The sequence below is a fragment of the Capricornis sumatraensis genome, chromosome 15, assembly GCF_032405125.1.
Source record: "Capricornis sumatraensis isolate serow.1 chromosome 15, serow.2, whole genome shotgun sequence".
Taxonomy (NCBI): domain Eukaryota; kingdom Metazoa; phylum Chordata; class Mammalia; order Artiodactyla; family Bovidae; genus Capricornis; species Capricornis sumatraensis.
The window spans coordinates 78,222,058-78,233,857 of NC_091083.1; the positions used below are offsets into that span (position 1 = coordinate 78,222,058).

The following is an 11,800-nucleotide window of genomic DNA, read 5'->3' on the forward strand; positions in this document are numbered from 1 at the left end:
TGGGCACATAGAATGTGCTCTCCAGGTTGTTGGCATATGCTAACTCATTGAATCCTCACTGCAACTCTTTGAGAAGGTGCCAGGTACAGCCTCACTCAACAGATGAAGAAACTTAGGCACAGAGAGGTTAAATAATGTGCCAAGGTCAGAAAAGGAGTCAGCAGCAGAACTGAGATTTGAGCCCTGGCAGTCTGGCTCTGGTTGAACAGCAAAGTGAATCAGTCATACATATACATATACATATACATATACATATACATATACATATACATATACATATACATGTATGATAATATAAATACATATACATGTATATGTATAATAATATAAATACATATTCCAATAAACTGTGGAAAATTCTGAAAGAGATGGGAATACCAGACCACCTGACCTGCCCCTTGAGAAACCTGTATGCAGGCCAGGAAGCAACAGTTAGAACTGGACATGGAACAACAGACTGGTTCCAAACAGGAAAAGGAGAGCGTCAAGGCTGTACATTGTCACCCTGCTTATTTAACTTCTATGCAGAGTACATCATGAGAAACGCTGGGCTGGAAGAAGCACAAGCTGGAATCAAGGTTGCCGGGAGAAATATCAATAACCTCAGATATGCGACACCACCTTTATGGCAGAAAGTAAAGAGGAACTAAAAAGCCTCTTGATGAAAGTGAAAGAGGAGAGTGAAAATGTTGGCTTAAAGCTTAACATTCAGAAAACGAAGATCATGGCATCCAGTCCCATCACTTCATGGGAAATAGATGGGGAAACAGTGGAAACAATGTCAGACTTTATTTTGGGGGGCTCCAAAATCACTGCAGATGGTGACTGCAGCCATGAAATGAAGACACTTCTTGGAAGGAAAGTTATGACCAACCTAGATAGCATATTGAAAAGCAGAGACATTACTTTGCCAACAAAGGTCCGTCTGTTCAAGGCTATGGTTTTTCCAGTAGTCATGTATGGATGTGAGGGTTGGACTGTGAAGAAAGCTGAGCACCGAAGAATTGATGCTTTTGAACTGTGGTGTTGGAGAAGACTCTTGAGAGTCCCTTGGACTGCAAGGAGATCCAACGAGTCCATTCAAAAGGAGATCAGTCCTGGGTGTTCTTTGGAAGGAATGATGCTAAAGCTGAAACTCCAGTACTTTGGCCACCTCATGTGAAGAATTGACTCATTGGAAGAGACTCTGATGCTGGGAGGGATTGGGGGCAGGAGGAGAAGGGGACGACAGAGGATGAGATGGCTGGATGGCATCACAGACTCGATGGACGTGAGTCTGAGTGAACTCCGGGAGTTGGTGATGGACGGGGAGGCCTGGCGTGCTGCGATTCATGGGGTCGCAAAGAGTCGGACACGACTGAGCGACTGAACTGAACTGATACATATACATATACCCCCTGAACCACACACTATACTACCTTTCACAAAAAAGAGTGCTTTGGGCACATGTTTGCAAAGAGATGGAAACCTCTCTTCTCCCTGCACAGAGTGCTTTTCTGGAGGTGGCCTTGAGAGTAAGGGAGGAGGGGCTCTGAGTGAAGACGATGGAGGAGGGAAGATGACGTAGTCATGACAGCAGTGGTGATGCTGGGAGAGGCCGCTGTGAGCAGAGGGATCCCTGGGGCTGGGCACAGAGTGGGGCTCATCAGTTCAGTTCAGTTCAGTCCAGTCATAGAAGATGCTTAATGCAGGACAGTACTGTGCAGCACAGGGCACTCTGTTCGGTACCCTGTGGTGACTTATATAGGAAAAGAATGTAAAAAAGAGTAGGTAGATGTATAACTGATTCACTTTGCTGAACACCTGAAAGTATCACAATGTTGTAAATCAACTATACGCCAATAAAAATTTTTAAAAATTGCACTGGAGGAATTCCCTGGCGGCCCAGTGATTAAGACTCCATGCTTCCACGGCAGGGGGTGTGGGTTTGACTCCCGGTCAGGGAACTAAGATTCCATATGCCCCGTGGCCAAAAAGTTAAAATTACAAAAAAATACTATTAAAAAATGCACTGGGGAAAGACCTGGTGTCCGTTGAGCCTCACCTCTTGGGGTTGGTTCTAGTACTGCGCTGGACTCACCCCATCTCTGCTGATCAAAAGTCCCTGGAAAGCTGAATGGCCTTGGAGATGGTGGTTCAAGGAGACAGGGGTGGTGCTTGACTCATGACAATAATTGGTAGGTGGATGCAGATGGAAGGTGGTGAATGAACGAGCAGCTGGTTTCTTTCATCTGTTGGGGATGTGGATGGCTGAGGAGACCTTCTCAGAGCCCCAGCTGGCAGGCAAACAACACGGCTGAGGTGCCTGAGACCACCGCAGCTGACAATCAGGTAGACGTGCCCATCACTCCCTGAGTTTCTGGGCTTTTTCTGAACCCAAATCTCTCTCCCAAGCTTGGAGAGGTTTAGAGAAGCAGCACATGGGTTTCAATCCTAGCCAAGCCGCTTGCTCACTCTATGCCTGTCCACTCTGCACCTCGAGTCCGTTGCCTACAAAATGGAATGATTTCTACCTTGCAGTTTAAGAGTTAAATGCTTCATATGGGAATAATGAGAAAACAACAATAAACAAACAACCAGGGACTTCCCTGGTGGTCCAGTGGTTAAGAATCTGCCTTGGATCAAGCATATGGCTGTTCATTTCCATTTCCCCTTTACCTAGGTTAGGCCACAGCACCAAACATTGCATTATGAGTAATGAGATATACAACCGTCATTGCATGTGTGTGTGCTAAGTCGCTTCAGTTGTGCCCGACTCTTTGCAACCCTATGGACTGTAGCTCACCAGGCTCCTCTGTCCATGGGATTCTCCAGGCAAGAGTACTGGAGTGGGTTGCCACGTCCTTCTCCAGGGAATCTTCTGGCCCAGGGATCGAACTCGCATCTCTTTTGTCTCCTGCATTGGCAGGCAGGTTCTTTACCACTAGCGCTTACCTGGGAAGCCCACTTCACTCATGCACTATAAACATCTCAACTGCTGACAAGACTCTAAATAAGCCAGGTTCTGTCAGGCCGTCAAGTCTTTTTTATAGGCTATGCCCTCTTCCCATCAGCCCAAACTTCTACTCATATATTAAAACGCAGCTCAGGCATTTAGAAAACACTTCCACAAAGCCAGCTAACAGATACCACTTAATGAATGCCTACTCAGTGCCAGGTGCTGACCTGTGAAGCTTTTTATGCACCAGGGTGTCTCTGCCTGTCCACCATTGCACCCATGAGGGGCTTAGGAATTAAAGGGTCAAATGAAAGTCCTTCTCAGTTCCATATACTCTTACGGCATAGACCTTCAGTCACATTAACCAACACTTACTCAGTTTGAGAAAGTAACTTTCATTCATTCATTCATTCAATGAACAATTTGTGAGCAATGTCTGTGCTAGGCACTAGGGATTTTATGGTGAGCAAAACAAACACAATCTAATAGGAAAGACATGCATTAATTGCCTAATCAAACAAAAACACATACATAATGAAGTGTTATGAAAGAAAGATATGGGGACCTCAAGGGGCACATAACAGGGAGGTACAGCCACATGCAGGGGGATCCGTCCCAGGTGGGTGTGATCAGGGATGGCTTCTCTGAGGAAGTGGCATTTCAGTGGAGACCTGAGTGTGAGATAAAGTCAGCAGCAGAAGGAGCAGGATGGGGACATCCCTGGTGGTCCAGTGGTTGGGAGACTGCCTGCCATTGCAGGGGACGTGAGTTCGATCCCTGGTCCAGGAGGATCCCACATGCTGCAGGGCAACTGGGCCCCTTGTGCCACAGCTATTGAGCCTGTGCTCTAGAGCCCAGGAGCTGCAACTACTGAGCCCATGTGCCCCAACCACTGAAGCCCATGCACGCCAGACTGTGCTTCCCGACCAGAGAAACCACTGCAACTTGAGAATAGCCCCCACTCTGCAACTAGAGAAAACCCCATGCACAGCAAGGAAGACCCAAAGCAGTCAAAAATATGAATACAAAGGAGCAGGATGGAGCAGTTAGGGGAGGCAAGTAATCTAGGTAGGTAAAGGGGTGGGGGGCTGGCAGAAGCCTCTGGGGGCAGCAGAGAGACCAGGGAAAGGCATCAGAAGGGTGTCCTGGCCCAAAACTCAGAGGGAATGCGGCAGATGAGGTTGGAGGAGCCAGATCTTTGCAAGCAGTGGAGCGCAGGATTTGAACTTGACCCTGAGTGCATGGGAAGCAATGGACGGATTTTGAGCATAGCAGGGAGACTCTGTGTGTGACATGATCAGATTTACAAACTCCTTTCTACATTCTGGCAACCTGTTCCAGTATTCTTGCCTGGAGAATCCCATGGACAGACGAGCCTGGCTGGCTACAGTCCATGGGGTCTCAAAGAGTCGGACATGACTGAAGAGACTTAGCATAGCATAGCATTCTGCATTCTAGCTGGGTCCAGGTATAAGAGGGACTGGCTTTCCGCCCTACTAGCCCTCTGGCTCCTCCGTGGGGTCGCTAAGAGTCCGCAGGACTGAGCGACTTCACTTTCACGCATTGGAGAAGGAAATGGCAACCCACTCCAGTGTTCTTGCCTGGAGAATCCCAGGGACAGAGGAGCAGCCTAGTGAGCTGCCGTCTATGGGGTCGCACAGAGTCGGACACGACTGAAGTGACTTAGCAGCGGCAGCAGTCTTCTCTGCTCTGAGATGCGAAAGCAAGAGGGTCCAGAGAAGGATGCAGGGCAGGGATGCCAGCAGAGTGAGGATTCTGTGGTCCACCCGCCCCATCAGGGCAGCTGGGAGGAGGCAGAAGGGATTTGGGAGGGGTTGGGAGGGAACTGGTATCCCTTGCGTCTGCCAGCGGGTGTCTCTGGGGTCCTAGGAGTAGGATGGCCGGTGCTGGGTCCCACTTTACCTTGCCCACGTACAGGGGCTCGGTGCCCGTGTACTCCTCCACCACGAAGAACTGGTTCCACACCCAGCCGCGCTTCACGCGGCCAGCGCCGGGCGCGCTGTCCTGCACCGAAGGCGCAGGCGTGCCCGCCGCCCACAGGGCTCCCAGCAGCGGCGGCGGCGGCGGCGGCAGCAGCAGCAGCAGCAGCAGCAGCAGCAGCAACGCGGGCGACAGCGCGGCTCCCGCCCGGAGCCCCCGGCCTTCGGGCCGCGGCCTCATGCTTGGCCTGCGAGGGGCCCGTGCCCAGGAGCATGGACGGGAGGCACCAGGGTGTCGCCGCTCGGTGGCCAGGACGGAGCGGGGCCGCAGTCACATGGTGGGCTCAGCGCGGCCGCCGGGGCGCCGCCCCCGACGGGGCACCCGGACAGGCCCGCGGCCCTGATCGCCGCCCAGCCGCGGGGGCACCCGGCTGGAGGGGGAGGGGGCGCGACCGCACCCGGGGCATGGACGGCCCCCGAGGTCCCCGCCCGCGCCCCCCTGGCGCCGGCGTGGCTGGGTCACCAGGCAGCGCCTCGGCGGCTCCGGAGTCTGGGATGCGCCATGGTTCCTGCGCGAAGGGGTGCTGGCCGGGGCCGGCTGGTCCTTCTGGGACTAGGGGCCGTCCAGCCCAGGAGCCTGTGAGATATACAAGAAGACGTCAGAGGAGGCGCTCTGCGTGGACGGGGCGGGTTGGGTCTATCTTTTTGTCCTTGTAGGTACCAGTTAAACACCTGCTGTGTGTCTGGCACTGTGCATGGTGGGACAAACAAGACAGAGTGGTCCCTGCCTTCTTGGGCCTACGGTCTAGCAGTCCTGCCCCTCCCCCGCTCCCTCCCCTAGCCCGGGTGCTTCCGTTGAACACCCACCACTCACCTCTCCTCCCCCAGCACCCCTTTTCCTCAGACTCCCTGGTCCTGCCCTTTCTTAGTGGTCCTGGGCCATCCCACGTGCCCACAGGGACGGGGACCCCTTGAGCTGCTTTTCCTGCCCTTCCCCCACCTCATGACAATCTCCGTAGCCCAGCCCCCCCTACCCCCCATAACCTCCGGTCCAGAGAGGAAGCCAGCCCTTCTAGAAAAACTCCAGAGCTCCCAGGACCCAGCCTCCTGGGTGCATCGAGTCCAGCAGCCAGCCGGCCACCCCACCAACCCTCCGGCCCTCCCACGGCAGAGAGGTCATTCCATCCAAAGCAAGAGCCGGGGGAAGGCCCTCTGACCTCAGGTGAGTCCCTCCACACCCCACTTTCAGGAGTGGGGCACCTGAGTCCCAGAGGGCCTTGCTTGGAGGCACCCTGTGTGGCTTTGGCAGGGTCACACATACCACGCCCCCCCTCCCCTGCCCCCCGCCCCGTGCTTGCCTTTGGTGTCTCCACCCCACCCCCCACCCCTAGAAAACCTTCTTTTCCCGGAGGCTGATAGACACTCCCCCCACTACCCCGGACCAGCACTGCCTCCCCAGATCAATCCATCTCTCCTTCCCGCCACCGCCCCCCCCCCGCCCCAATCAGATCCTGCTTTCAGCCAGAAAGGATCTGAGGGACTAACTCCTACTCAAGCCATAATGATGAATAATGGCTTCGTGTGGGTGTTTACAGGGGACAGCAAAGCTGCTTCCAGGGAGGAGTTTCAGCCACTAAGAAGCAGAGGTGAATCCCCAAGTTCCCTCCCCCACCTCTGCCCTCAGCCTAGTTCAATTCAACCACTCCATTCTACTGAGCTTCCATTCTAGTCCAGGTTTGGGCTGGATGCTAAGACAAAGATGAAATAAGCTCACAGATTAGTGGGGTGGGAGACAAGACCCCCAGTAATGACTTAAATACTGGGTGGAGTATAATCAGGGCTATAAAAAGGGGTGCTACCTGACACCTGTCCGGAAGGTGCAGGTGTGTGGAAGGATATCAGGGCTGCTGCTTGGAGGAGGGGGCATCTGATTGGGTGAGAAGAAAGGAATGGGCATTCTGGTAGCTGAGTGTGCAGCCAGGCTGGGGGTGATCTGGTTAGTTTGGAGAGGTGGGTTGGAAACGTGAGGTGTGTGGAGCTAAGCAGAGAATCTGGGAAAGTGCCTGGCCCCAGCCAGGTCCACCTGTGGGCAAAGTAAGTGGCTGGAATTTGGGGGTGGGGGCAGAAGACATGGGCCTCATGTGACCCAGGACCCCAGTGGGCAATTCTCATATGTTTTTAGGGGTCCCCAATCTCTGGGATCTAACGTCTGATGATCTGAGGAGGAGCTGATGTAATAATCATAGAAATAAAGTGCACAATAAATGTAATGTGCTTGAATCATCCTGAAACCATCTCCCCCACTCCCGGTTCATGGAAAAATTGTCTTCCCTGAAATTGGTCCCTGGTGCCAAAAAGGTGGGGGCCCGCTGCAGTTTAACTCGCTAAGTCACATGAGTCACAGCAGCTGTGAAAGTGGGCGTCTTATACCCATTTCACAGATGCTCAACTCCCCAGTGCCCTTTCCCACTCTCAGCTCCAGAATTTCTTTATGGAAAGGGTTCTGGGGGAGGGAGTCATCTGCTGGAGGTAGCGGGAGTGGTGAGGGGGTCAAAACTGCATTGAGGGCAATGAGGAGGGGAAAAGCCCCACAGTCCATAAGGAGGAATGGAAGGGAGATATCCCGAGCCAGCCCTCTTTCCCTTTAGGACCCACCCGGAACTGATGGACATCAGGAGGACCTGGGACCCTGATGAGAGGATCCCACCCCCTCCTCACCTGCTCTGGGGGGTCTAAGCTTGAAGATGCTGGCAGACCCTCCCCCACCCGGGTGGTCCCTGAGCTGTGAGGCTGCCTCTGGGCATCTAGCGTCGATTCCCCACGTTATGGCCAGGGCTGGTCCTAATGAGACTGGAGTTATGGGTGAGGAGGAGGCGCCGCTCCGAGGCCTTCATTTCCTGGAGCTTATGACTCCCCTGCGTGGCAGGAACTGGTCCCCTGACTCCATCAGGCAGTTTCAGGGCTCATCACAGCCCTGCAGGGATGCAGAGGGGAGGGGCTGGTGGGAGGGAGGGTCTGGGGAGTCGGGGACCATCTCGGGGAGGGCTGTGGGGGTGCGGGAAGTGGGAACAGGGGCGATCCCTCAATGTTTGCGAGCACCCCACTGTGGCTCTTTCTCCCTCCCCCATCCCCCTCTCTTCTTTATGTCTTTCTTTATAACACCTTTTACAAGACAGGGACACACTAAGATTCAATCATTCATTCATTCATTAAACATTAGTGTCCGCTACAAGTGGGGAGACAGAAATGCATTTCATTTATTCATTCAACACACTTTAAAGATCATTTCTTTGTGTAAGACAGCAAGATGCAATCAGCTCCTCAGCTATGTGACAGGAGAGAAGTGCATTTCTTCTGGTTATTCATAGACTCTTTCTACAAATATTTACCCGTGCCGCCCTGATTCCAGTTCCTGCGCTAGGCACTGGGGACAAAGTAATAAAATAAAGTCCCAGCTCTCATGAAGCTGACCTTCTGGTAACAAAGGAATAAATTCTACAATGCAATTCCAGGGAGTGGTAAGTATTAAGAAGCAGGAAAGAGGAAGGAAGAGTGTGATGAAAGAGTTGGGGTGTGTGTTATTATAAACAAGGTATCAGGGAGGACCTCTCAGAGGAGGTGACATTTGGCTGATCTGGAGGAATGAGACGGAGCTGGGGACAGCAGAGGGAACAGTCTGTACAAAGGTCCAGAGGCTTGGAGAAGCTGAGGAACAGGGAAGAGGCCACTGTGGTTGGCACAGAGCAGTCAGATGAAGATGAAGGAGAAAGGGGTACTGGCCAGACTGAGCAGGACTGGAGGAAGAAAACCAGTGTCCATTTTATTCTGAGTGTGCAGAGAAAGGCTTGGAGGGACTTTATACAGTAAAAAACCATGGTAGAACGAAATGACACAGGGCCATAAGGGACTCTCATGATGCAAGCCCTTCAGTGTTGCAGGGCCAGGCATAGTGAATCGCGGAGTAGGGACAGCATCACAGAGAAGGTGGCACTTGAAGTTGAAGCACAGGAGGGATGGGGGCAGGTGGCGTTTGGGGTGTTGGGGAGGAGAGGGCGCGCTCTATGGGAAGGCTGCAGAGGTCTATGGTCAGCTCCCACTTCAGAAAGGGGTGGAGTCCAAGCTGCTGCTGCTGCTGCTGCTGCTGCTAAGTCGCATCAGTCATGTCCGACTCTGTGCGACCCCAGAGACGGCAGCCCAACAGGCTCCTCTGTCCCTGGGATTCTCCAGGCAAGAATACTGCAGTGGGTTGCCATTTCCTTCTCCAGTGCATGAAAGTGAAAAGTGAAAGTGAAGTCGCTCAGTTGAGTCCGACTCTCTTAGTGACCCCATGGACTATAGCCTACCAGGCTCCTCCAACCATGGGATTCTCCAGGCAAGAGTACTGGAGTGGGGTGCCATCGCCTTCTCCCAAGAGCATCATCCAAATTTGCACAGGATGCCTGATGATGGAGTGGGGTCTCGATGGAGTGGGGCCAAGACTCAGATTCCTTTTGGAGGAGGGCACCTTTAGGAGGATAGGGAAGCCCCTCCGAGTGGATCAGCCCCAGGCCAGGAGGCACGCTTGGGAGGACAAGGGTGGCTGCCTGTCAGCCACCCCTGCCCCTGGGCCGGTGCCCTTGTACAGCGCTGATCCTGCACCGTTGTTTGAGGGGCGAGGTCCTCACAACCCCATCTCTCCCTCCCTCCCTGGGCCTTCATACCTCAGCCCACCGGGTCCGCTTTCGGGCGTGTTAGCCAGATGCCCTGGATGTGAGCCAACTCTACCCTGCTCAGCACAGCCCTGCCGGGGCTGCTGCAGACACTCCAACCTGTTCCCTCTCTTCCTTCCTTTCTCTCCAGTTCCAGCTGCTTGTTCTGAATGGGTGTCAAGTACAGGGCCTCATCCTGGAATTCCTGGTCCTTCAGGGGAGGCGGCTGTAGTGCCGTGGGGTCACGTTGGCTCCACCAGGCCTCCCGGTGAGATCTGGGGCATGTTGGTGGCCTTCTCTGGGCCACACGTCTCATTCTACTGCGCAGTTATTGGGTCCCCAGTGGGACTGAGTCCCCCGTGGGATGAAAAGTCGAGCCCCAACCTGGCTCAGTTAGTGTTGGCTTCACCCAGTCTGCTTGTCAGCCTCACCTCCTATAATCCATGTGCTCTTGGGTTCTCGAGGAAATGTGTGTAGTTCCTGTATGCCTGTGGGCACAGGTCTGCAACTGTGTATGCTAGCATATGTGTGTGTGTGTATCTGGTGCACACTGGTTCATTCTACAGATGTTTGTGAGTTTCCACTCTAGGCTGTTCTCGGCACAATGAAAAGAAAGAGTCCTTGCCTTTGCACCTCTAGTGGGGGTCAGAGAATAAACAAACAAACATGTCAGACGATGGTTTAAGCGCTGTGGAGAAAAACAAATCTGGGGCACAGAAGTGTTAGGGGTGGGGATTTTCTCTCTCTCTCTCAATCAAGTATTATAAGTAATAGTTTATACATGGTGGTCAGGGAAGGCCCCGTGGTGAAGATGACATCTGAACAGAGATCTGAAGTGAGCGAAGGAGAGAGCTGTGCACATGGATAGAAGAAGAGCATTTCAGGCTAAGGGGACAGCAGTGCAAAGGTCCTGAGGTCAGGGCGTGTGTGGCGTTCAGGAGGAACAGCAAGGAGCCCAATGTTGCTGAACTGGAGTGAGTGCAGAGGGGCAGCAGATGAAGCCAGTGAGATGACCTTGGCATCAGAGCCTGTAGGGTCTCCTTTGGGTATTTCTGTGAGTGAGATGGGACCCCGTAGGAGGATTTGAGCAGAGGAATGATGCGATCTGACTTGTGTTTTAAAAGATCACTCTGGCTGGTGGATTCAAAACAGAGGGAAGCCGGGATAGGGGAGGGGGGTGGCGAGAGAGCTATTTCAATAAGCCAGCCAAGGAGTAAACGTGGCTTGGACCAAGCGGGAGCAGAGGAGGTGCTGAGAAGGCTCCTCCTGTGTGTATCTCCTCCACAAGATATGTTGGTGGGTCGGAAATGGTGCGAGGGAAAAAGAGGAACGGAGCGTGACCACACCTGCAGCCTAGGCAACAGAAATGATGGTGCACTCTTCCACAGGCTGCAGACCAGCACGAGCACAGCAAACCTGGGGAGGCGATCAGGGACTCATTCGGACGTATTACGATCAAGTCCCGGATGTGTTACGTTCCCTGCCTACTGGATACCCAGCGGAGACATCAAGCAGGCGACTAGCGCTTACAGTCAGGAGTTCAGAGGCAAGGTCCTGCCTGCAGGTATAATTGTGGGAATTTGGATGGTATTCAGAGCTGAGGCTGCGTGAGCTTGTGAAGGAGTGAGGGTGGATGGTGAAGAGGTCCAACATCTCAGCACGTAGAGACTGGGGAGATGAGGAGACAGTAAAGGAGCCTGAGAAAGACGGGGGGAGAGGGGAAGGGAGGCGAGGAGAGAGGAGGTGTCTTGGAAACCGGTAGAAGAAAGGAGGGAGGAGGCATTAGCTGGTGACCCTCTGTCCACCTTTGCCTGCGACAGTTCCCCTTTACATCCTCTGTCCTGGCATAACTAGGAATAGTGTCTTACCCCCTTTTACTCTCAGCTTGGATGATAAATTGTATGGTCATCCTACTGATAGGTCAGGTCAGATGCAGACTTTGAATTGACCATTGGATTTAGCAACACAGAGGTCATTAGTGTAGGCCTTGACAAAAGCTATTTTGGGCGGGTGGTGGGTGTGCTGGTGCAACCGGAGTGGGTTCAGGAGAGGCCGGGAAGAGAATATGTGGAGACATGTGTGAGTGGGTGGCAGCCCCTCCAGGGATTTTTTGCCTGCTCCCCCAGCTCCCACCCCCTACCTCAGCAGTCTGGCTGGGTTTTATGATGTGTAAACAGAGTGATGGGAAATATAAAAAATGGGCTTGCTGCTAAAGACTAATTCATTCCCCTAAC

General features: G+C 53.2%; 1 protein-coding gene across 1 annotated transcript in view; it reads right to left on the reverse strand.

The window, feature by feature from the left end:
* Positions 1–5,119, reverse strand: part of CDH22 (cadherin 22) — an 82,874-nt gene extending 77,755 nt beyond the window's left edge. The window contains exon 1 of the mRNA XM_068987664.1: positions 4,862–5,119. Within this exon, the coding sequence (XP_068843765.1) occupies positions 4,862–5,119 (258 nt within the window). The remainder of the gene's footprint in view (positions 1–4,861) is intronic.
* Between the last annotated feature and the right edge of the window lie 6,681 nt (positions 5,120–11,800).